This window comes from Thermobia domestica, chromosome 4 (assembly GCF_964235325.1).
Source record: "Thermobia domestica chromosome 4, izTheDome1.hap1.1, whole genome shotgun sequence".
In the NCBI taxonomy this organism is placed as follows: domain Eukaryota; kingdom Metazoa; phylum Arthropoda; class Insecta; order Zygentoma; family Lepismatidae; genus Thermobia; species Thermobia domestica.
The window spans coordinates 260,628,645-260,656,638 of NC_137457.1; the positions used below are offsets into that span (position 1 = coordinate 260,628,645).

General features: G+C 34.6%; 1 protein-coding gene across 1 annotated transcript; it reads right to left on the reverse strand.

Moving 5' to 3' along the window:
- Positions 1 to 76: 76 nt before the first annotated feature.
- On the reverse strand, positions 77 to 27,256 carry LOC145684030 (uncharacterized). The gene is made up of 3 exons (XM_081755846.1): positions 27,109 to 27,256; positions 10,567 to 10,906; positions 77 to 5,308 (listed from the first exon to the last, which is right to left on the reverse strand). The coding sequence occupies exons 2-3, from the start codon at positions 10,896 to 10,898 to the stop codon at positions 5,218 to 5,220; spliced, it is 423 nt and encodes a 140-aa protein (XP_081611972.1). The 5' UTR covers positions 10,899 to 10,906; positions 27,109 to 27,256; the 3' UTR covers positions 77 to 5,217.
- Between the last annotated feature and the right edge of the window lie 738 nt (positions 27,257 to 27,994).

Genomic DNA, 27,994 nt, shown 5'->3' on the forward strand with positions numbered 1-27,994 from the left:
TATAATATTCCTTCACATAATTTTGACGGGTTAAGTTTAGAGTTGCTCCTCCGTTTTTTATTTTTTTTTAAAAGAATAGCAACATTTACAGGAAAAATGAGGTAAGAAATGATGATTTGGAGTTCTTATGTGATGTTTAGGCGTGTAAGTTTGGCAGTAAAGTTATGTTTAATACGAGAAGATATATTGGAAGTTGGTACTACTTGCAAGACTCAGGAGATTTCGATGATTCAGCAGCATGTCCATTTTATGTTGAGAAAAGAACCCAACCAACCCTTGCGGGACTTCTAACCCGTTCCTACTACTCAGTGGCGTATTTACGATTTTGTTTCTGGGGGGCTTTGCCTGAAAATGTGAAAATTCAGCGAGATGTTTCATATACTTTACTATATTAAGAAAGATTTCTGGGGGGGCTTAAGCCCAGAAGTCCCCCCTAAATACGCCACTGCTACTACTACTACTATTACTTATACTTATAATATGGATAAATATAGTGAAATTGCACGTTTTGATGTTTTTACTGTTTTTTTGTAGGTTTGAAACTGGAGGGACAACTCTAAGCTTAAGTCATTTTGACTATACTAGAAAATGTTTCTCGAGCGACTATAAATTTCATAATTTAATTATCCAGAATCCAATAATTTATTATGGAATAATTTAATATGAGACATGTAGCAATTGACATTTCTCATTGCAATGAATAAAATTTTATGAATTCAAATTAGTGAGAACGTTCATGTCTAGTTTTCGAAAAAACGAAAAAGAAGAAGAGAGCGGGAGAGAAATTAGTTTTACTTTTCTGTAATTCTAAAAAACTTGATACTGTGTCGTAATGATGTCACCTTTGAAATTAAACTAAACTGATCCTGTAGCTGATCGGTAATTAATACTCTATATCCTCATTATACTTTTGATGATGATACCAGGAAGACGACAATAAGCAATATAATTAATAAGACATTAGGCCAAAAACACGATTCATCTTGTTTTAAACTATAATATTGTCAAGTGGTCTAAGTCCCAACAAATGGATAAATAGATTAATGCCTACATTTACTTCTATATAATGGACACTTTAAAAGAAAAGTATTTTTGTAAACTGTAATTTATAAGACAATAAGGTACATAATTATGGTTTTGGTTTCCAAAGTAACAAAAAAAAAAATATATGAATTGTGCATGATATATTTCAACTTCAAATTTATCTCCTGGAAAATTTCAATTTTGGACTTATAAGCCACTTGGTTAGGCCCTCAACTAGTTTTTTTTTCCTTGTTATCAGAGGCAAACACGAAATTCAGCGTTCCTCCAATATATATATATATATATATATATATATATATATATATATATATAATGCCCTTTTCATCGCCTCTCGAAACACATGCCTGAGGTACGTGCCCCACTTCCTCCCACTAGTTGCGGCCCTGCAATTTATACCTGACATCTAGCTGAACAAAATGACTTGTTTTAGGGTAAATTCTCATGCGCGAATTTCGAGAAAATCTATACAACATAAATTTATGGCGATTTTTAAGTAGCAGATTGTATCAATTGTTGGTTATCTTCTAGTGGTGTCACACATATATTCCTAACAGTAACTCATATACTTCTAACAGTGACACACTCGTTTCTAACAGTAATACACAGACTACTTATAATAAATTAGTGATAAAGTGTCAAAGTTTTTCTTCGAAAATCTGAAATCGCAGTTTCAACGTGACTTTTGCCTAAATTTTTCAAAAGTTAAAAATATTATAGAAACTAGGATTTATCATCTCACAAAACTACAGTTGAATCACAACTAACCAAATTTCCAAATCAAATTATTAAATACAGTGTAGAATTAAATTAACTAAAATTAATACATATTTTGAATAAATAAAATAATATGTTAGTATTTAGTAAAAAGAACATGTTAGTATTACTTTCACCTTTGTCTCTATGTACACGAATATACCAACTAAATTATTGGTTCCCAAGCTCTTGTTTTTTAAATCACGACACACATTTCTTAACACCTACAACATTGTGACACACTTAGGTTAGGTTCTCGATATAAATATATTCCCACTTTTTAAAACTTACTATTAAATATTCGATGGTAGAAAAAAATGTGTCATTGACACACGTGTTGTGGAAAGGCTCTACTAAACGACCAATAAAAATGTTTCATATATACTTTGTCTTAAATATATAATTTACTAATGATTATAATATTGAATGATTAGAGACTGTAATCTCGAGATCCCTGAACCCCAGTTACTTTCTTCAGTCACGAAATTCTGAGATAACAAAATTTATTCTATCAAGATTTTGATTCTTCCTAAATAATCTCACAATATAAATACAAAATCCGTCAACAAATGTAAGTACACAATTTAAAAACTTGTGAATTATTTTCGGAAGTTGAACTCGATTAACATTATAGTATGTGGTACGGTATTTCGTCTCAACATATGTCCGTAGTCTCACGACTGACTGTAACATGTGACGTATGAGGTATGACCGGTGAAAGAAAATGGCCGGTGTCCGCTTGACATTTGAGGAGTGGAAGTTCAATTTAAAGTCGTATTGCAAGTTTAAAAAATTCACATCAGTGAAGACGTGAGTTTGAAATAACTTATAGTGTCCTATGCGTTTGACAACTGTGACATGGCCTTGTGACAAATGTAAGACGTATGGTACTATTATTGTGATGTGCACAGTGATCATGTCTACAGATTTATCTGTGGATTTTCAATTTTTTTTTAAAGCAATACGGAAAACAAGAATTTGTGGTATAATCTACAGATATTTTGTATTTATATTACCGTACACTATGTAACAACAATCATATGACTTTAAGCCTTGTGGTCCTCTTATATTTCCCAAGTTTGTCTGAAAAGATCTAAAAGAATTTGCCAAATTACAGCGTTAGTACATAACGATCTACTCTTCAAAGTTAAAACCTACTACGTTAACGCTATTAGAATTGGTGTGAAAATAATGGTTTAATTATTGTCCACTAAATGTAGTAGCACAAAAATCAAGCAACTAAAACTTGACATTGGACGAAATCTACTGGCAAAAGGATGTCAAGCATGAGTTGACATCGGACTGGAGTGACTAAAATTAAATGTGGACAAACGACCCGATAAGGTTAAACTATCTTGTTGACAAAAACCCAACTATTCAAATTTGTGGTGGCACTGAATGCTGCAAGAAGAAATCATTTCGTTTGTTCAGTTTTGGCATTGCCTTTTAATATACTTAGTGCGTTGAAGAACTGGCACAAAGCGGATATAAATATAAATAATCATTACATATATTTATCCAGATGTTTGAGTACAAATAAGATTTTTTATAGATGTTTTACCATAGATATACAGATATTTTGGATTTCCCGCCTGGCAACGCTGCAGTCATATAGCTGCAAGTCCGGTTTCTTCGCCCTTTTGTTATGTATTTAACCGCCATGAGTAGCTACTTTGAGCACCTTCAGTAACAGTAAGGGTGCAAGAAATTTGTGATATACTATTTATGATATGTATGGAACTTCAGATATAATTGGTGTGTTAAATTTAGCACTAACACACAATGTAGAGTTTTCTTCCGTCTCTATTGATGTAGACCACTTTTAAAAACTTCTCAACAGACAAAATTAAAACCATTCTTTTTTGTTTTACATCGTTGTCACAAACGAATGACATGTTGATTGTCTGTTTGTGTATCTCGGGATATGTTTACAATATTTGGGATTCTGAGATGAATCTATATCTACGAGGAACTACATTCTCTAAACCAATATCGCAATAAAATCATTTCATAATATTGTTAAGTGGGCCTCGTATACGTATCTCGAGAGATTAAAAAAAATAATCTTACATTTACTTGTTTGCTTATACAGACATGTTTTGAATTGTGAGAATTCATATTTAAAGTTCAATAATACAAAAAAAAGTGCAAGGACAAATCAATCCTTTCGAAATGTCATTTACTGGATACAAATAATACTAGAGAGCAATACAAAATGTATTAACACAAAATAATAGTTGGAGATCATACTTTTTAAAAATAGTTTACAATAGATAAAAACGAATAATGTTTTACTCTTTAATAACATTTCTATTTCTCTTATTCCACACGAAATGGAATGGTAAACCAACTTTTAAACTTTGTACTTTTTCAACGCTAATACGAAATCAATAATTACCTATAAACTAATTACAACACAATCACACTACTTTTAGTTAAACTTGGCTTGTGGGTTGACATGGGTATATATATATACGTGGCAGGCAAATGTTTTGTTTTGTAATGTAGATTCGTAACTCATATGATTTTCAGACCGATAATTCAAATTCATTTGTAAGCTAATGCATTTCTGTAATAGCTGTAACCACAAAACACTTGGTAACTAAAAAAAAAAAGCATCAGAATGAAATATGATTCTTCCTTTCGGAGCTCTGTCTGGTGAAACACATTATAAATTCCTGACAGAAAATTAATCATATGTACACACCGTGTTTCAAAAAGAATTACCTCATTTTGGACAGTAATAATTACGGAACAGGGACGTGCCAGCAAGAAAATGAGTGTTATTTGAATGGGCGTGGCCTAGAGTTTCAGAAAATTGCCGTCAATGCGTTTTCTCAGTTTGCAGTCAGTCAGAAGCAAGATGGCGTTCGCTCAACAGAAGGCGTTTTGTGTACTGCAGTTTACAAAGACTGAGTCAATGATTTCGGTTCAGCATTCTTGTCGTCGGCGTTTGGCATTGATTCGCCTGCACCCAAAAACATTTTATCATTGGTATCGCCAGAGACATGATGCTTGTGCAAAGGTAAAAGTCCAGATCGGCCTCGCATTTCCGATGAAATGGTGGAAAAAATTCGGCAAACGTTTGAACGGAGTCCGTGAAAGCCTACTCGCCGGAGTCTGCGAAAATTGCATAGCGAAAACTTGAAAATTTTGCAATTTATCATATTTGCAGTGTGTTATTATCAATACATATGGATTTTTAAAATCAAGCCATCCTTTTTGAAACACCTTGTATATCAACCCACTCATATGATTACAATTATTAAGTATCAATTAATTACAATATAAATAATATTATTAGATTAGGTAATATAGGTAACATTTTATCCAGTCAAGTGTAATATTGAATTAAATAACACAAAAAGGTACTATAAATACTTGTAGTTGTCACATATACAAAATGAACATTCATTAAATTCATGATTTTGTTGCGTTCTCTTTCTTGGGATTATACTTATCATATGCTGTAGTAATCCAGTCTAATACTGTCTTCATATTATCCATTGATCTGAAAAATAAAATATCAAATTACTTTTCAACTGAGGTTTTAATTTATATCTATTATCGAGTGTATAAACAAAGAATGTTATTAAATAGAGGATCTGACCATATAACAAAATCGTGAAGCCATACGTCATAGTTTCACCACACTCACTCTGCCTGCTCCACGCCAATAAAATCGCAATGTTTCGAGCCAACCATTATGGCGGAAACGAGAGTAGCCAATCACACGTGTCAACTCAGACAATGCTCGGTTATTTTTTGGCTTCACTGAGTTCATAGGATGAAGATACGTATCGGCAGATCCTCTATATTATAACATCCTAGGTATAAACAGCATCTTTACTTTTAGAATGCAATTTCACAAGAAAATATTCGAGTGTATAAGAATTACTTTTGTCTGCAATTTAACAAGAAAATATTCGCAAAAGTGCACCTTTACTTTCGCCTGCAATTTCAGAGAAAGGTTATATTCTCATTTATAAGCTCCATTTTTACTTTTGCCTGTAATTTAACAAAGAAAAAAAAATACTGGTATTTTCGAAGCAGGTGACCTACCGAATGCTTTAGTGACCTACGACCCATGGACCATGATCAAACATGAGAAATTCATTTTTAACCAAGATGAAAAACGTTCACATTACATAAATAAAAATATTTTAAGAGTTTAGTGGCTTCAAGGAGATTCAGTATCCGGCCTAGTCCAAATTCATCACTGAGACGTTGGCAACAACGGCTGTTTGGACTATAGAATTGTCATATAGTATGTGAGCTCAATGCACCGCGACTAATGCAAATGACTGCCTACAACAAACTGACCCAGCTGGACAGTTAAAACAGATTCATTTTATAATAACAGTGTATGCGATGAACGGCATATTGCTACCACTGGTGCGATATATCAGTGTCAGACAAAAAAAAAAAAAAAAAAAAAAACCTTTTTGATATATCGTAGTAAATGTCCAATGGACAGACAAGTTTAATAGCTTGAGTGTTAGCACTGTAAAATTGATTTTAAACGTGTCTATATAGCTTGAAACTACTAATTACTAGATAGTATCCAAAACATATTTCCTGAAGAAATGTAACGAAAATTTATATTTAAATCAGTCGAGAATGCTCCAGGGCATTGCCAGAAAGAACAATTACTTTTTTTTAACTTCTGTAGGCGTTATACCAATTGTTCTATGTACTTTATTATTATACTCATTAAACAATTCTTATAACATATCTATGCATATATAATTTCCTTGAGTAGATATATTTTTCCCGCATGTTTTGTTTAAGTTCTGTTAAAATGTTCAACGATATGTTGTTTTACGAAGACACGTGCTCAAAATAGAGGGCTCAAAATTTAAGAAAAAAAATCGCAAAATATCATCTCTCTATGTTCTCTATGACAGTTCTTAAAAAAAAAAAAGTTATTGCGTATTTTAAATGACATGAAAATGTGCGTCACAATTAAAAGATTGAACCGGACATTGATGCACTAGTGAAATCACATCATGCTCAGATATCACATGAGCTTTCAATTTTAATTATATTTCAATATGTAGGTTTTGCTGCATTTGTATTCTTTTGGTATTTCAATATGCAGTTCCCATTAGTTTCATATCGTATCTCTTTCATTTAAATTGATTTTTTTAAAGCAACTCTGCACTTGTTGAAAATATTTAGTAATTCTATTTTTTGTCGTTCTTAACAGTATGTATAAAAATAAAAATATGCCTATCAGAACAAAATTTCCAAATAATATTTCAAAATATTTTCCGATATTAGATTCTAATTATATTCATATCTTTCCCTTATCTTCGATACTCCCAGGTTGAGAAACCCTGAGTTAGGGTATGTGACCTGTGGGATAGAGATGGATAGGTGAGTATATTTGGAACCAGTTATGTTCTTTCTTGGATTGGAACTTGTATCTTAAATTAAGTTGACTTGTTATTATGTAAGGATTAGTTTGGAGTAGGCCATACGTGGGAAGAACTACCCTTATATGGAATTTAGGAAATAGAATACAACTAGCATCAATTACTCGCTTCGTTGGGTAAAATTAAGAAAAATTGGTAATATGTTTCGTTAGTCAGTCACTTTTTACTATCACTAAAGCGCTCTTTGATATCGGTCATTTTTTATTATTTTTATATATTTCCCTCCCCTCACCATTTTCCGGGGCACGGCATTGAAAGTGTCATTGTTCATCTCAGCGAACAAGAAAACTAGGAATTCGACACTGATATTCGTTATTTCGATCATTTTTATATATTTTCCCCCTCACCCAAGTTGCGGGGCTGAATTTGGATTTAAACGGCATTAGAAATGTCACTGTTCATCTCAGAGACCAAGAGAACTATGGATTCGACATTAATATCGGTAATTTTCGATCATTTTTAAATGTCTCTCCCTTCCCCACCTTTAAATTGCACCGTCAAGTGATAAAATCCATCTTAGGTTTAAACTTCATCTAGGTTGTAAAATTTGATCCAGATCAGTGGTTCGGTGGTTCAAGAGTTATTAAGTTTTATTTATTTTTATATATCTCCACCTATCCCCTCCCCTAAGTTCTACCATCAAAGTAAAATGATAAAAAAAATCTTTATGTTAAACCGGACTCTATGTAAAACACTTGATCGAGATTGATTGTTTGGTTCAAAAGTTATTAAGTTTTATTTATTTTTAACTCTCCTCCCCTAAGTTCTATCGTCAAAATGAATAGACAAATATCATCCCAGGCCCGAACCTCATCTATATTGAAAATTTGATCGACATCGGTCGGGTGGTTCAAGAGTGATGCAATCACAAAGAGAGTCACTTTATTTTTAATTTTTTTTTTGTTACATATATCTCCACCTCCCCTTCCCCTACGTTGCACCGTCAAAGTTAAATGACAAAAACTATGCCGTTGAAAATTTCATCAAGATCGGTTGGATGGTTCAAGAGTTACGTTTTATTTATTTTTATATATAGGTCTTCTAGGTTCTACCGTCAAAGTAAAAATATTTTCAAAACATTCCAGGCCCGAACCTCATCTATGTTGATCTGTTGATCGAGATCGGTCAGTTGGTTCAGGAGTTATTAAGTTTTATTTATACCTCCCGGCCGGACGAATATCAGGCCGGACGAATTTCGGCAGAACGGAATCAATGAGTTGGCCGAGAGGTGGGAGCAGGTTGTAAACATCAATGGCGAATACATTCATGATTAATGTATTGTTATAATTATTAGGTTTTGTTCCAAAAAAGTCTTTAATAAAAACGCTATGGACTTATTTCTCAACCCAATAGATTAGACATACTACTCCATGCGTTATATATAATCATTTTCCTACAAGTATCTCCATAAAACATTGTTAAGAAATAAATCCAATGGCATTTATTCCGACGTTGGTCATCCACCTGATTTTCGACAAAAAGCATAATAACAGCTAGGAAAATTTAATAATAATAATAATAATAATAATAATAATAATAATAATAATAATAATAATAATAATGTGTTGTTTGGTTTGGTGTTAATGATTTATAATCGTGGTTAATTATTTGATGCTAATATTACCGTAATTTGGTTAATTTGGGTTTGATGATAGTGAATTAGATAACCAGTTAAATAATTATACTTAACATATATTGTTAAATAATTTATTTTTGATTTTTATAATAATTAAATTAATAAACGGCTTAATGCTTTGCATGGGCAGTGTGGCTATTAGTTATTTTTTTATTTTATTTATAGAGTATTGGATTTATAATTTAAATTTAAGTTATTTTAATTGACTTTAGTTGAAGCTAAAGATTGTTTGGTTTTGTTAACAATTGCTTATTTTAGATATTTTAAGAGAAACTACTAACCTGGTTGCTGTTGAGGTATTTTAGTTTTGGTATGGAAGTGTAGAGATTATAATTATTAAAAATATAGAGATTTAGATGTTGAATTGTGGGATTTTTTGAAACGAGGGTTTAGTTGAGGCTGTTTTATTTGAGTTTTATTAATGTATCCACCACAATAATAATAATAATTAGTTTATTTGTACTTTACACCCAAAGGCAATTACAAAGTACAAAGTTTATAAATTATTATCAAAGGATATGCAACCCAACTCCAAATATGGAACTAGCATTGGTAACACGAAATAGTACTATAAATCTTTTTCTCTTTACATATGCTGTACAAAAATATTCTATAATTTATCATTTAGTAATTGAAAACACTTTCGTTTAAAAAATCTTAAATTCATACTGAAATAAATCCAATCCTATAGACTCAATTTTGTTGCTTGTATCATAATTTACACAGTGGTGAATTCCTGTTCACATTTCAGGCATATAAAAAACATGTCTACCTCTCAGATTTTGCCGAGGACAATAAAATGGTAATATACTTAATAAGAATACGTTATCTTCCTTGTTATCGATTAATTTTTTTTTAAGATATAGTACTCGCTGTATAAATCTCCTATTTTCAAGTGACAATAATTTGATTTTTTTAAAAGTTCATCATAAGGAACATAACGAGTTTGAATACCATATATTTTATACGCAGTATATCTCAGTAAGTTATTTTGAACTTTCTCTATTTGCTGTTTCCTACACTGATAAAATGGATCCCAAACAATAGACGCATATTCTAGTTTCGATTGAACAAATGCATTATACAACGATAAAATAGTCCCTTGATTTTTAAAATAACAACTTGACCTCTTAATAAAACCCAGCATTTTAAAAGCTTGGTTAGTTATTATGTTTATATGATGTTTAAATTGCAAATTAATATCAAACCAAACACCTAAAAAAACAAAAAGAAGAAAAAACATCAATTTTTAAGAATGCTTTAAAAGGGTAGGGTGGGGTAGGGTAGGATAGAGTAAGATAGGGATAGGTAGGGTAGGGTAGGGTCGGGTTAGACTAAGGTTAGAGAAGTTTGGGTCCATTTTGTTAAAATTAATAGACTGTAATTTCTCGTCTCTGTGTAAGGATACCAACTGGAGCGTCTCTGTACACCTGCAGCCATGTTCAGAATACAAATGCTCGTCAATTTTCCACAAGCCAATTATGATGTAACCTTGCGCGAAGTAGTTCCCTGCGCTTGCCAAATAGTTACATGTTTATAACCGTTTATAAAACAAACTAAACACAACTGCCGCTCTCTTTACATGTTATTACGTACACAAATGAGATAATTATCAATTTCATGTCAGTAAATATTCAAAATTTTGCTAGAAACGGAGCACCTAACTTTGTAATTTAACCCAATTCGATTACTTACCTCTTGTGGTAGACAGGATTGGTAGCATATGCTCCTCCTTGATTGTAAGTTGAGTAGTCGTAAGCGGTGGGTTGTTCACAGGTGCCAAATAGATAGCAGAACTTATTATTGAATATTGGCAAGATCAATGATACGATGATACTGATGAATATAACTGCCAAAACGAAGCCACCTCCTTCTATTAAAATTTTGATCAATTTTCCACCAAATTCTGGAGTAAGCACCGTAGACCCGAAACGGTCATCAGCGTTCTGGACATCTTGGTTATCTGCGCTTGCTGACGCAATAGTTATCACAAGAATAGTGACAAAAGATACCAATTTCAACATCATTTTGTTACCTGCAATGAAAACCAAAGTATGGGTGATTGTATCAACACGAAGAAAACAAAAGTATACATCTGTGATATTTACAACTTTTAAACAACGCCAACCAAATACGAGGGTTATCCAAAAAGTAGTACTCGTATTCTACTTATAAAAAAAAAAAATAACCTGCAGATTGTTTTTATTTACAACATAAGTTACATTACTTTTCCACAGTCACCATATAAATTCAAACATTTGTCATATCGCGTACCAGTTTCTCTATCCTTGTCTCAAATGTCCTTAGTCATAACTTCTTTCAGGCCTTCACCACTTTGAAAACGTCTTCCTTTCAGCAAGTCTATGAAAAAAGCTGAAAATTGAAAGGAGACAGGTCCGGGATGTAGAGTGAATGGTAAAAGTTTCGCACTCAAAGAATCAGGTCTGGTATCGTCGTGGAGTATAATATTCTCTCAGAAAACCACTTTGAGTTAACTATAAATATTACATGGCAGTACATCCCTTGCAATTAGAAATCGAATCACAGTTTTTGTTTCATAAGATGCTACATTTTCAGGTTTATAAAAGCATTTGGAGCATTCTTTCAAACAAGAAAAACATTGATACCTTAACAAAACCTCGCACAAAGTAAGCAGACGGACAACTCAAGATTAGTTGACCTGAATGGCAGCTACTCAAACTATCAACACTGCCACAGGCATTATTTGCCCATCTTTCGTTTCCTGTCTTCGTTGCAGTGTTAAATCAAGGTACAAGGCAATTATATATATTCAGTGTTTTTCTTTTCTTTCTTTTTAGATTTTGCCTTTTGCATATCACACTGTGAGACAAATTTAAATTTCCATTGCAATTTAGGTTTTGTATCGCATCTTGGGTACCAAAAGAAACCATTATTTATGTATTTACTTTTTTATTCTTTTACTTAGAGATGAAATAATAAATATTTTTGTATATCACAAAAAACAGTACGGTAATAAGGAAAAAGTAATAACAATTACTTTAAGATATTGTAATTTTGACATTCTTCAATTTATCTAAGCTGTCAGCTTGTTTTGAATGTGTCTGTTTGAAGCCTTCTATCAAGATTTGAAAGTGAAATGAAATCTTTGAGTTTTACGTCCCACGATTATGCCGGTTAGGCTAAAGGAGAAGATGATGATGAGTAATAAATGAAATGGTGGAATGAAGAAAGTGGGAGGAAACGGAAGAACCCCGAGAAAACCCACGCACACGGTGTTTGTCCACCACAAAGTTCACTTGGTGGGGGCTGCGACCCCAAGCACCAGAGGTGAACGCTCTACCACTGAGCCACCGCGGCCCCCGCCTATCAAGATTTGAATTCGCAATGATTCAAAAAACTCAGAATTGGAATTATTCAGTTCAGGAAGAGAACTCCTATTTTTACGACCAAAAAATAATTTAATACAAGTATATATTTTCTAACTCACATTGTAACCAATTGCTACTTGGATCCAGTTAGCATTTCAATTTTTAAACGTTTCAAACCAGACATCAATATTCTCTCGTCATTTCAGGATAGGATTTAAGGATTTCGAGTTCTGGGCTTTCGGCATTTATGGTCATTTAACCCGTCAGGTATGAGGGATGACGTTCCTCGTCGAGCACACTATTCGGGGAAAGTAAAGGAAGATAGGATTCGGGAAGGAAGGAAGCGATCTGGGATCTATAAGTTAGGTACCATCCCGGCATTTGCCTGGTGTAAATGAGTGAAATCGAAGAAAATCTCATTCAGGTTGGCTGGCCTGATAAAGCTTCTTACACTTTTTCGACCGAGTGCCCCCACATTTCACAACAAGAGAGAACAACATAACGAATTATACAGTATTTCGGGGCCAATCTTATGAAACGATTTTGGAAATATAGGAGGACAGAGGAGAGTCGCACGTTATGGCTAGTAATCTTGGATTTCGGGAGCCTAGTGAATCACTTTCTTTACAGATAAAATAAAGTGTTGAAGAAGATATGGTCTCTGTTGTCTGTTCCACATAACAATAATTTGGTATGTAGTCAGTAGTAGATTATACTGTATTCTTGAGAAACTAACAAAAATCCTAAAGGCAAAGGTCGGGTTTTCGAGGGAATTCAACACTGAGATTTAACTGTATGTAGGATCGAAAGAGAACCGTTCTGTCATGTAAGAAAGACAATGATAGGCGACTTCTGTTATAGAAAAATAGCCCACTTCGGTAATAAATTATGATTATAGATGCATCGCAATTTACGATACAGTATTTCATTTGCATCTCATTTTTAGGATTTTGAAAATGAAATGAAATCTTTGAGTTTTACGTCCCACCATTGTGCCAGCTAGGATAAAGGAGACGATGATGATGAGAAATGAATGATATGGTGGAATGAAGAAAGTGGGAGGAAACGGGAGAACCCCGAGGAAACCCACGCACACGTTGTTTGGCCATCACGAAGTTCACTTGGTGGGAACAGGGTTTGAACCCGGGACCCAATGCACCAGAGGTGAACGCTCTACCACTGAGCCACCGCAGCCCCTTTTAGGGTTTTCTGTAACAAACTGTAATGCAATATAAAATTTCAAAATTATTGTTATTAACGCTCATACTTTTAACTCCAACTCTTTACTTATTAACAGTTCAATATTAAATTGATAAAATTGTGAACAGTATACACTCAATTACCCCGCAAAAAAGCATACATCGCAACGTTTCGATAATATAACAATACCTTTATCAGACAAAGAAGAATATCTGACGATAGGAGCATTCTTGTGTCTGATGAAGATGTTGTAGTATTGATTTCGTTTTTGGATTAAACGATCCAAATATTTCAATCAAAAATTTTCTTGTATGCCTTATATCTGGAGAACTACATAATAGTGTAGCCAAACCAAAACTATCACTTAACTCAGTATGATGTGCTTATTCTGTAGAAAATACAAAAACTTGATTTAGGGGTCGTTCAAAAATGTTGTGGCCCCTGATTCAAGATCCAATATATTTCAATCAAAAATTTGTTTGTATGCCTTATATCTGGAGAACTACACACGGTGTAGCTAAACCCAGACTATCACTTAACTCAATATGATGTCCTTATCCCATAAAAAATACAAAAACTCGATTTAGGGGCCATTCAAAAATTTTGTAGCCCCTGGTCCAAAAACTAATTATTGGCCAAGTTCGCAATCTTTTGATCTATTTCTTTATCAACCCTAAAATTCTTGTTTTATTATTATTATTATTGTTTTCTTTACTTTGAAGCAAAGATAAGAGCAAAGGAAGTATTGTGATCGTGAAAAAATCGAATTCGAAATTTCAATGAATTTTCACATTTCTTGATAGCTAGAAGCCCGAAAAATGATGTCCGTCTGTCCCGATGTAAATCATTTCACTCGGCTGAAGCAAGCCGTACCGTTGAACATATCCGCACTAAAATTTAAACTTAAGGTTTTTATAAGATTCCCCCCAAAAAACTTTATTGAGTTTTCCTTCTACTCCCTAAAATTAAGGGTAGTTTACTGAAAAGTATATACAAATCAAAAATTGCTATTTTCTCTAGAATGACTCTAACGATTTTGTTTATATTTCCTACATCAATATTTCATTAACAACCCCATAGTGTGGTATAAATCGTTTGCTTTGAAAAAGCCCAAAATGGGTAGTTTACTCTTGAGGGCTTGAGTTTCTCCTGGACGATCTTCTCGTGATTCAGTCAATTTTGTTCATATTTCGTAGATAAATGCTTCATTACGAAACCCACAATATATTTCAAATCTTTTTCTCATTAAAAAATTCACAAAGGATAGTGTACTTTCACGGGTGAGTTCTTCCCGGACGCTTTTCTCCAAAATTAGTTACGTAATTCTGTTCATATTTCATTACAGTGGCGAATCCAAAAGGTAAAAATTGGGGTGCAGGCAGAACCCAGACTGTATATACAGGGCAGGCAGAACCCTGTTCATATTTAATAAATAAATGCTCCATTAAGAAAACTACAATATGATATCAATAATTCTCATGAAATAATCCACAAGGGATAATTTTCTCTTGGAGGTGGTTGGGGGTGGTCGAGAAAGTTTTCCGAAAGTCTTTATTATTTTTGTTTGTATTTCGCTAGTAAGCGTTTTATTTTTTATGTTATTTTCAGTATAATATGATTCAATGTAAGAAGTATGTGTGAGAGAAAATTTAGTGTGGCGGTTCATACCTTTTATTTATTAAATGTGTGTATCTTATTTACAAGGTCAAACAATAGTTTAATAATATTTTGCAAAAATATTTTGTAATATGTTAGACATTTAATCAGCTATTTGCAGAAATGTTCCTCTAGTGAAAAGTAAGTCCTATGATATTACCTTCTAAAAATTATTTTTTTTTTAAAAAAAAAAAGGAGAGAGAGAGAGAAATATTTGTTTTTGTAGCATAATAATTTCCATTTTTCTAAAAGCTATATGATCTAAATATGAAAATACGCTGGCTTTTCGGAATGGAGTTAGTGTGCGTATACATATGTATGTATGCAGAGTGTGCAAGGCACCGTAGTCCCCGGACGAAACGGACCCACACCCACTATTTGAAGCTTATGTAACTTACTACCAGAAATACCCATTCTTCTCATGGGTCAAATAAAATATCTATGTAAACAAGCTGAACAACGAAAGGAAAAAAATATCGGTAATTTTCCACTACATTTACACACCCTGGTAAACCCCCTGAGACCTCCTCGCTCGAATTAAAAAAAAAAACACTTCTGGCCCTCAGACGATGGGGGCTGTATTTGGAATCAACGCCTGTGGGAGTATCACCATTCATCTCAGCGACTGCGGAAACTATGGATTTGACACTAGTATCGGTCCTGTACTACTATTTTTACATGTCCCGGTAAACGCCCCCTCCCCGCCTTCCTCCCTGAGACCCCTTGGTTTGAATTTTTTAAAAAATGCATCGCTTTGGTCTGGGGCCTGGACCAAGGTACCCGTAACCAAAATTTGGTAACTCTCGGTCTACTCGTTTGGTCTCCAGGCCGCACACAGACACACAGACAGACGGACACACAAACGAACTCTTTATATTTTATTTATATTATATTACTGAATATTTAAATTACCCTGTTATTCATTTTGAATGTGCGAGATTTGTACTTTATAAAATTGCAGATTAGTGGCAAACTTGTCTGTTTGAGCACATTATGTTAAAATACGAGTTATATTCAGAAAGTAAAAAGTGATATTTATTTAAATATTAAAACGATTAAAAACTGCTCGGATTGTACGTACAATGCACAGTTGAAATGACGGCGAATCCGATTATCAGTATATCATTGTAGTATTTTTCAAAATTTTATTATATAATGCAACTTTGTTGAAATCGAAAAGACCTGGTAGGGTCACTTGTTTCGTTTTAATGGAGTTACTCGTTTATTGCCCTCCAGAAGGAGGACAGTCTGCACTAATGGTGTTCCAACGAGAGAAAAATCCACGGAACCAACTCGTTCAAGAAACCTCATTGCTATGACTAAGGTGATCAAGCTTCAACTATTCATCTTCAAAATAATCCGTTCATTTGGAGGCTCCACAAATATACTCTGGCATTGATGTAAACACTGATGGGGGGCCCCCAAATATGCTTCTGCACTGACAAGTAAAGAGTTCATATGGATGAATCGAGTTGCGGGATCAGACATAGTGGATAGAGGATGTAAAAATATGTGTATGTGCAAAGTTATAGCGGCTGAGCACCGTAAGAAACGGAGGGGAAGGGTGCAAAGTTGTTAAGAGAAGGGCTATGCTATGTTTTAGAAATACACCAAATAAACTGTTGAATCGTAAAAATAGTGAAAGATAGACAATGCAAACGGTGGTGGTTTCACATATTTCCAAAAGAAAAATGGGCAGAGCAGATCAAGAACCTCCGCCGCAATCTTGAAATCCGCCATTTTGAAATCTGTGACATTTTTTGTAATGGAAAGGTAGTCATGTGATATATCAATTAGGGTCAACATGGTATCGAAAAGTCAATTTTGAACTTTAGTGATCATTATCTGTATTTATTTGGAAGATTTAGAATCATCTTTATAGCTATGAACGAAAATCTAGGAGACTGTTACTCGTATTTTGAAAGTTTGGGTTATCACGAAAACACATGTAAGTTAAAAAAAATATCTACAAGCCAAGAAAACTAACAGTGAAATTTGATATCCAAGTTATATATCATTACATTATATTTTATGACATTACTTCCGATTTACTTCATATAATGCTGAAGAGAACTGTTCTGGTATGGAAGAACCGCTTCCTCTTTTTTTCTTGCTCTTGCTCGAAAACAATGTGAAGTTTATATAACTAACTTTCGTTAAATGACATACTTACTAATGTAGACCATAACATAATAAAATTTGATAGATTGGAATGCAATTATTACGTACTGTACGTAAACCAGTATTTTTCATCACTTGCTATGCTTTTTACTCAACTTTCTTTCTCCACTTTCGTAAGCAATAGCAACCTGGGACGAGCGTAGCATGTGATATCTGGATGAAAAGTGAACTATTACAATCGAATACATTAATGAAATTGTAGCAGAAAATAAGTTATCGGGTGAGGTGGTTTTCTCGAGTGTCTATCGTGTCGCATTATGTTTCACGGGGTGGTCATTTCGTGCATGTATTGTGATGATATCCAAAGGAACAAAACATGTCATAATTCATCAACGTTAGTGATATGGCAAAATGGACAGCAGCATTGCATTCTTGATCAAAACACAGTCTTAAGAGTCTTCATCCCGGCGAAATTAAAATACCGCTAATTTTACAGTATTTATGTGATATCTTCAAATAGATAAAAGATAATTGAAATATGGAACAAGAGCGCCCTAGACAATATTATTTTGCGTGAGGTGCCGTTATCACAAGTCACCTAGTGGCTTTCCGTTTTCAGCTGTTTAGGAACGCGAAAATAAATGCCGATTTTCAAAATGGCTCGAAATCGAAAGCAGATAAGTAAGTCGTGATAACTTTTCTCATGTAAAATAATATTGTCTAGGGCGCTCTTGTTCCACATTTCGATTATCTTTTATCTATTTGAAGATATCAGATAGTTACTGTAAAATTACCGGTATTTTAATTTCGCCGGGATGAAGACTCTTAACACATGAGCCGCATGAGTATCTTTCCATTTCAAAATGGCGGATTTCAAGATGGCGGCGGAGGTTCGTGATCTACTCTGCCCATTCTTCTTTTACCAATATGTGAAACTGCCACTGTTTCCATTGCCTATCTTTCACTATTTTTACGATGCAATAGTTTATTTGATGTATTTCAATAATATAACATAGCCCTTTTCCCACCAACTTGACCTCCCTTCCGCCTCCGTTTCTTATGGCGCTCAGCCGCTATAACTTTGCGCATACACATATTTTCATATTCTCTATCAGGCACACTATGTCTCATCTCACAACTCGATTCATCCATTTAGACCCTTTACTTGTGAGTCACCGAAAAGATCTGTTAAGGCACTGTGGTATGTAAAAATACGGCCTTAAAAGAATAAGGGTATATTTTGCTTTCCTGTCTTCTTATGTATTTGCTTTACCGTAGTAGACTGTATCTAGATACGATTAAGAAAGTGTAATTACAACTAACACTACTTCTAGATCTTATATTCATCCTGAAGTTGGCTAGCTTGACTTGTTTTCGAATCGACATGCTTTTTACAGCGAAGCTTTTCTCTCTACCCGAGTTGGGTGTTCGTTTATCCAGATACTCCTTCAAGATGCCTAAACTATTGTTAATCAAACTTGACATGCTGATTCGGGAGCGTGTGCTGAGTGTCGTAAGGAGTGACATGTCCAGATCAGACGTACCATTGAGCATAATCACCGAAAAACGAGAAGCCCAGAGACTTAACATTGGAAAAGGATTTGGCCCGCAAATTCTCATTGTACGCAAAGGAAAATAGAATTTTCAGTATTAGAATCTTCGTTTTATTCTGCAAATACAATTTTTCAAAATTATTATGCTTTTTACTGATATGCTAAATTCAACTATTTACATGTCGTGTTCCCGTGTAACGTGGGTTCCTGTCACCACGGCATGGCGCGTCCTCAGGTTGCGGATCGAGGAGAAGGCCTCTAGATATAGAGGTTAGCTGCGAATATACTGAATAAGCAGTCGCGGACAGACGACTAGGAGTGGTCCTCCAGCTTGGGGGTTTGGGTAAGGCTAACACCCTCATCCTGTAAAAAAAGGTACTTGTTCAGAAACATTCACAAAAGCCTCGGACAAGGACTGATAACTTGGCACGACATCAGCAAAAGAAAATGGACATGAGATTTGGAACATGGAATATTAGAAGTCTTTATAGGGCAGGCGCGTTAAAATCTGTAACGAGTGAGTTAGAGAAATACAGGATGGACTTAGTAGGAGTTCAGGAAGTTAGGTGGGAAGGAAATGGATCTGAGAATTCCGGAAATTTCACGTTCTTTTACGGGGAAGGAAATAAAAATCACCAGTTAGGAACAGGGTTTTTCGTTCACAAACGAATATTACCAGCAATTAAACGGGTTGAATTTGTTACTGACAGACTTTCTTTTATTACTCTTAAGGGACGGTGGTGTGATATTATTGTTTTAAATGTACATGCTCCAACTGAAGATAAGGGTGACGATATAAAAGATAGTTTTTACGAAGAAGTGGAACGGATATTTGACCAACTCCCGCGATACCATATGAAGATTCTATTAGGGGATTTCAATGCGAAGGTAGGACGAGAGGATATTTTCAAACCGATTATAGGGAACGAAAGTTTGCATAAGGAAATTAATGACAACGGTGTTAGACTCGTGAACTTTGCAACATCCCAAAACCTAATCGTGAAGAGTACAAAATTCCCACATCGCGACGTTCATAAATACACTTGGACATCACCAGACGGAAAAACACATAATCAAATTGATCACGTTTTAGTAGATAGAAGAAGACAATCTAGCATAATTGACGTCCGGTCGTTTAGAGGGGCTGATTGTGACACTGATCACTACCTGGTAGCAGCGATAATACGGGAGAGATTATCGTTGAATAAAGGTAACACTCAATGTCCGAAAACGGAGAGATTTAATTTAAAGAAATTAGAAGAGAGCCAGGTAAGAGAGGAATACCAGATTGAAGTTTCGAATAGATTCTCGGTTTTAGAAGACTCGGAGTGCACTAGTGTTGAGGATACTTGGATTGAAATTAGAGATAGCATTAAAAGTTCAGCAGTAGAAAAATTGGGACACGCGGAAATACGTAGGAACAAACCATGGTACGACCAAGAATGCATTAAACTAGTAGAGAAGAGAAAACAGGCAAACTTACGGTGGCTACAGAATCCGAATGAAATAACTACACAAAATTTCGCAGATATCAGGCGGGAAACTTCCAAAACTTTTAGAACAAAGAAACGGGATTTTTTGAAAGCTAAAATTAAGGAACTTGAAGATAATAGTAAAAATAAAAATATTCGGGACATGTATAAGGGGATCAGCGAATTTAAGAAAGGCTATCAACCTCGTGCTTATATATTAAAGAAATCTGACGGAACAGTTCTCACTGATACGGATAGCCTCTTAAATAGATGGAAAGATTTCTTTGACGATTTGCTGAACACGCAGCCAAAAACTAATGTGCGTGGAGAAAAGGAGATACACACCGCAGAACCGTATATTCCAGAACCCAATCGAATAGAAGTGGAAGCCGCTATAAAGAAATTAAAGAAACACAAATCTCCGGGTGTAGATGAAATTCCGGCTGAGTTAATTTTAGCTGGAGGCGAAAAATTGTGGAACAAGATACACAAACTCATTCTCCTTATCTGGAACAAGGAAGAATTGCCACAAGAGTGGAAAGAGTCAATCATTGTTCCAATTCACAAGAAAGGCGACAAAACTGACTGTAATAATTATCGAGGCATTTCTCTTCTGTCAACATCCTATAAAATCCTTTCAAATATTCTGTTAGCAAGATTGACCCCATACGCAGATGAAATTATTGGAGATTATCAGTGCGGATTTAGACGAAATCGATCAACTATCGACCAAATATTTACCATTCGCCAAATACTCGAAAAGAAGTGGGAATACAATACCCCGGTACATCAACTATTTATTGATTTTAGAAAGGCTTACGACTCGGTTAGGAGAGAAACATTATACAACGTTCTTACAGAGCTTGGAATACCGAGAAAGCTAATTAGATTAATTAAGATATGTTTAAGTGAATCCCAAAGTAAAGTCCGGGTAGGAAAATTTTTGTCCACGAGCTTCCACGTCGAAAATGGCCTGAAACAAGGAGATGCGTTGTCGCCATTATTATTTAACTTTGTGCTGGAATACGCCATAAGGAAAATCAAAGATAGCAACCAGGGTCTAGAGTTGAACGGCATTCACCAGGTTATGGCATATGCTGATGATGTAAATTTAATAGGGGATGATAGGAGAACAGTAGAAATAAATGCAGAGATATTATTAAACGCTTGCAGGGACATGGGTTTAGAAGTAAATGCAGAGAAAACTAAATACATGGAAGTGCGTCGGGACCGTAATACGGCAAATTGTGGAGGCGTTAAAATATTAAATAATACTTTTGATAAAGTGGATACTTTCAAATATTTAGGATCAATATTAACAGACGAAAATTATATTCACGAAGAAATTAAATGTCGACTAAAAGCAGGGAATTCGTGTTACTATTCGGTTCAAAATCTCTTGTCGTCGCGAATTCTGTCGAGGAATTTGAAGCTTAAAATATATAAAACGATAATCATGCCTGTTGTTCTGTATGGTTGCGAAACATGGTCGCTTACTCTGAGGGAAGAACATAGACTGAAAGTATTTGAGAACAGGATCCTGAGAAGAATATTCGGACCCAAGAGGAACGAGAATGGGGAATGGCGGAAGCTTCATAACGAGGAACTACATAGTTTATACGGTTTACCCAACATTGTTAGGGTCGTCAAGTCTAGGAGGCTTAGGTGGGCAAGTCATGTAGCTAGAATGGAAGAAAGTAGAAACGCTGTCAAAGTCTTGACTGGTAGACCCATAGGAAAACGACCATTAGGAAGACCTAGGCGCAGATGGGAGGATAATATTAAGATGGATCTCGCAGAGATAGGAATACAAAGTAGAAACTGGATCCAATTAGCTAAGGATAGAAGTCAGTGGAGAGCTTTTGTGAACGCGGCACTGAACCTCCGGGTTCCATAGGCCATAGAGTTAGTTAGTTAGTTAGTTACATGTCGTGTTCGTTCACAAAAATAATTGATGCACTAAAAAAATCCATGAATAATCAAATAAAAGTCAATCGCTTCGCTCCAAATTTGCAGTTGTTGCATACCTAGTTTTCTTTATTTTTTGATTGCAGGGGTAAGTTATGCAACACTAATTACAGGTAACTGATGTTTGATTTTTGTTGGCTAACTACCATACCAGTGGCTAAAAGTACTACTTCCTTTCGTTTGTGTTTCTTCGTTTGCCCAAATTCAAATCTGTAGGGTAGAGGGAACAGTGGCTACATGGTACAGCACTCTCTTCTGGTGTGATTTTATGGTGAACAACTCATGTATTTTCTTGGGGTTCTCCTTCCTCCCCCCCCCCAGTTCTCAGTTTACCAATACTTCATCTTCCTCAGACTAAATGACATAATTGTAAGACGTTAAATGAACTATTTTATTTCATGTTTTTCAGACTTCAACGAACCCGGGACCGCTCGCACCGAAGGCGACAGCATTAGCGACTACGCTACGCGGGGCCATCGTAACTAACTAAATCGATACTTATTTTGGTATGTATTCTATCTTACACATGGTAATTACTCTTTATTGTTACTTTTGTATTTTTAAATGTTTTTTATAAATATTATTTTTTTAATTATTATCTTTTCAAAGTCCTTGCACTACTCAGTACTTTTTTGTATTTTATTTTTATGTTATAAAAGCCATGATGACTGGAACGAAGGGATCGGTGCCAAATATAGAAGGAGAGAAAATAAAGCAGGTGACTAGTTTTCGATACCTAGGTATTATTATTATCGATGATATGAAATATAAAATTGAAATTAAAGCAAGCATAGGTACAGCTCGCAGCAAAAAAAACCTGCAACATGAGCATGTTAGTTTATTGTGAAACTACGCCTATAAGCACAGGGAATCAACGTCTCATGTATCCTCGCTGCCGAACGGGGCATTAAACTCAAAATCAACTCAACTCAATTACTCAAAAACGATGAAAAATGACTAAAAGCTTTCAAAATGTAGGTCTGGAGAAGAATGGAGAGACTTACCTGGTTCGAGCAGAAAACGAATGAGAGAGTGTTTGAAATGCTGGGAGAGAAAATACTAACATTTTTATATATTATTAGGAAAAGGAAGAGAAACTGGATGGTACAAAGGCTAAGAAGGAACTGTATTACGAGGGACGTGCTAGAGGGCATGGTAGTAGGAAAGTGAGGGAGAGGCTACAAGATGACTACAATTAATGGACAATATCAAAACAGGTAAATCGTACGTGAAGACGAAGAGATTAGCGAAAGACTATGAAGCATGGAACCTTTTCAGTGGCGACAAGTGACTTCCCAATAATAACAGAATTCCTATTATGATGATGATGATATTGACAATGTAACTATATATTAGACTTAGGGAAGATAAAGCACAAGTCTTAACTCAGTCTTTAATAAACTGAAATTTGAACCCTCTCCCCCAAGTAAATTTCAGTGTACGTACCTGGATTTGTCTACAGTGTCTAGTGATCGAGTGATTTATAATTACGAAAACTGATGAAAAATAAAGAACTCAAGTCTCCTTACAATGCCTTTGAAAAACGAGAGCCACATCTTTGTACAGTTAATGAATAGTATTATTTTCAACAAACTGTTACAATTTCTGATAATATAGATATGACTTTCAAAAGTTTTGAAAGAATTAAATTTTCCATTGTTGAAGTGGGCCTAGCGAGGTTCAACCATTCAACTCAACCGTCATTTGTGTGTCTTTTCCAGGCTCGTATCCAGGGGCGTCTAGGGGGGCCAGGGGGCAGAGCCCCCGAAATTTTTCCTGCCCCCTTAAAATTTTCACGGTAGGCTTGCAAATGAACTATAATATGGTTGGAACGGGCTCCCTACAATTTTGGGCTGGCTACCGGCCTGGCTGTTCCTCCTAAAACTTAATCAGTTTTTATAAAATTTCGTATGTGCTTTCCTCCAACCTTTCGAAAACATTCTATTGTCTCAGGTTGCAAACGGTTCCCAAATATTGAACCCTTGGTTTTATGGGAAAGTCAGCTTTTTATTGGCTTTTCAGTCAATCAGAAACAATCTGCTTATCCTACAATGTAACACTTTCTGTAATGTCGAATCTTATCATTTTATCGTGTTAATTGTGTCACTGATTACTAGAGGTGCAAAAAAAAAAAAAAAAAAAAAAAATTAGATGGAGGTTATTTTCCCATAAAAGCTAGATTTTGGGGAAAAACGGAAATGTTAGCTTTTTTGATCTTTTACGATTTTCTTGTTCACGTATGGGATTTGTTTCTTGACTTCTACAATTAAGAATATCCAGTGCTTGCAAGTTCTGTGTTCACTCCGGTATTGGCTTTCTTGATTGGTTTCGAAACTGGAATTCCAGTTGTTACCTGTGCGTGTAAATTATGCAACCCATATATCCCAAGTGTAGTTTTGGTTGCCTAACTTATTGTACAGGCCTTTTTTCAATTCCAGAAACAAAGCTTACCATATATTGTTTATAAAATACAGACTAACTCATACATCGTAATATTAGTACCTGTAATAGAAGTGCATATTATTTCGATCTATAATAGCTTTTGTTTCAAAAATGATTTTGTTTTCTGTAAATTGACTATCTGTCTAAATTAATCACTTTCGAATGGAACCGATGGTAGCCAACATAAACTGGTTTTACTATACCTGGAAGTTATATTGTACGTACATCTCGATACATGTGTTTTACTGGTTGGCTAAATTCAATCTGACAGACAAGGAAGAAAAAGTGCCATAAGCAAGGAAACAGATACTCACACAAAACCTTTTTTGTTTGTTTGTTTTAGCATAAAATCATTGTTTTGTTTTTGACATACTCTTGGTTTCATTTAACTAAAATTGTAAAACAAAGTTGAATTTTACTGCTTAAGAAACAAACAAGCTGAAAAGTGTGTGTGTTCCTTTTAGTACCACATTTTCCAAAAAAAAACTAGACTATTAAAAGTAAAAATAAAACACAAAAATTTTAAAGTTTTTGTTTGTTTTTTAAGTGAAAAATGCTTTAAAATGCAATGTACGAAGACTATTTTATTAAATTTTCCTGAGAGGACCCCGGATCCCCCACCGATTTTCTGGAGGCATTCCATACATCCCAGTCCCCCGGCACTCTGTCCCACCAAATATTATGTGCTGCCGATGCCAATGTATATATATATATATATATATATATATATATATATATATATATATATATATATATATATATATATATATATATATATATATATATATATATCATACAGAAGAGAGCTGTGAAACGTGGCCAAACATCATTCAACTTAAAATATTACATTCTTCGTCTGAGAACAATCAATTCAATTTTGACCACACTTTTACGCTTGTCTTTAGTACAGTTCAAGAGGTTGCATAAATCAATTGCAATATACAAGGAAGAAGTAGTTCGATTATGCAATTCCACAAATTTGAAGTATTTACCATATATACCATTTACCTGTCTCAAGCGTATACTTATTGGATCATGGATGGGTTTCTGCTAACAGGCTAAATTGTATAATTTAAATATATTACTTTTGTAGTTTATTATTTTTTTTTGTACTACCGCCAAATTTACGGTTGATTAATGACAATAAATGGTTATCAGTAATGATCAATGACAAATTTAAAACCTATTTCTGCTTATTCAGAAGTATTAAAGGGCTGTATCTTTAAATCCATATACATCTTGTCTGTGGGTTTTCTTGAATTATTTTTACTTCCTCCCACATTCTCCCACTACCACTTAAGCCTTCTTTTTCTCTCATCATCATCTAATGATGCTCAACCAGAAATGTTTGGTTGGTTGTCTGACGTTGAAGGATATGCAAAATAAAGGAGATAATACACTTCTAACCACGGTAGTACAATCTTAACTTTTCACGTTTAGATTTTTTTTTTTATTTCGCTCTTTTGTATCTTTATAGTCACTATGTAAAGAGCACCCCTGTTGATAAATACAGGTTGCCAATACCAATTGCAGTCCAGTAGTTTCTTTGCACTATTGTATCAGATAACCATGCATTTGGCCTAGAAAACGCATTAGGCAAAAAGGAGATAACTCTATACGCAACTTAGAAAAACAAATCTAGCCGCGAGATACATGTGGCAAAAGTTCCTATTTTTCCTAGAATTTGTGTAACTCATTATTACAGTAACATATATATAAGTTTACGGTTGTTATGACCCATACATAATTTGGAAATGAGCAATGTATACATCAGTCAACCTATTTTGTCTTATGAAAGATTTATAATTTGTCAGTTATCCCGTTTTAGCAAAAGAATGAAGATATCTTTTATTAACGTTACGTGCGTATTTACATTTCTTTTGATTATAATTTACAGGAAAGTTACATTAAGTAAAATCGTTCCACTACTAAAGATTTTAGATTCGACTACTTTATGAAATGAAATGAAATGAAATGAAATCTTTGAGTTTTACGTCCCACAGTTATGCCAGCTAGGCTAAAGGAAAAATGAATGAAATGGTGGAATGAACAAAGTGGGAGGAAACGTGAGAATCCGAGAAAACACACGCATACGGTGTTTGTCCACCACAAGGTTCACTTGGTGCGAGCTGGGATTGAACCCGGGATCGCATGCACCAGAGGTGAACGCTCTGTAACGGAGCCTCCGCGGCCCCCATCGACTACTTTACTCATACACTTACTAGTAGAAAGCGCTCTAGCTATCCTAAAGAAACTGACGAACTCAAGTCGATGAAAATACTGTATATGATAAAGAAATTAGTTTCACATGTATATATATATATATATATATATATATATATATATATATATAATCATTATTATTATGAATTCCGTGGATAAGTATGGGCATATGTTTGCTTTTATTGAACTTGGAAAAACTCAACAAATAGTAACTATTTTAGCAGTATTGAAATATATATTCGCAATGCTTACCTGTATTGATGTCTTCTCAGACGGAGGTTGACAGTTTTGGAACAACCAAACTCGTGAAGCGAAAGATGGGAACTAACCTGCCTTCAACCCTGTTTTTCGGTATTTACAAAATAGTGTAACACCCCCTTCTTCTCTTCCTGGTCCTGGGAGACAACCAATCAGAAAGCTAGAAAGGGAAAAAAGTCATTTTTTCCTTTTCTTAAGAAAAAAAAAAAGAAAGGAAGATAAAAGAATCAACCCTCGTTCCGCATTCTGTTAAGGGGATAAAATATTTCGAGGGGTGGATGTTGCATAACAGTACATTGAACCGGAATCATTTTTTCAAGGTTACAAGGGTTTGGTAAGGGTGAACTGGAATTTCTATGGATTATAAAAAAAAATAGAAAAATAGTTTTGTAATGCATCACTTCAATAAGTATTAAGTATTCAAAAACTTATCGGATTACTTTCTGCTATAGTACTCACTACCAAATGATGTTCCACTTTGTAAGTATATGCTTCTTTGCATTAGATACAGAGCGGTATCCAAGTAATCGCGAATAAAGTGTTTCCTCCAGTATTTGGATATTTTTGTTTCCAAATAATTTTTTGTTGTTGTTTCACACAATATATCTACACCAAGTCAAAATGAAGGGATAATAAAGGCAAGTTGATAAATTTGCATTTATGTCGATTGTAAGCAGTAAGGCTTTAGATATACAGGACGAAATCTACACTACAAAATATTATTTTTAGCAGCGGTGTCAATTTTAGTATAAATTTCGGTGTGGCACAGTTCCGGTATTGTCTTCCGTCCTCAGATATCCAATATGATAGCTATGAGAATTTTAAATACAAATACGGGAAGCCAAAGCAAATTTCCGAGATAAGGGATTCAGTTCCCAGG

What these genes read in the sequence shown, in the direction of transcription:
- LOC145684030 (XM_081755846.1), bottom strand. Translation starts at nt 10,898, where the DNA reads ATGATGTTGAAATTGGTATCTTTTGTCACTATTCTTGTGATAACTATT. An exon ending in AATCCTGTCTACCACAAGAG is followed by an intron (nt 5,309 to 10,566) that starts GTAAGTAATCGA and finishes TTTATTTTTCAG; the next exon opens with ATCAATGGATAATATGAAGA.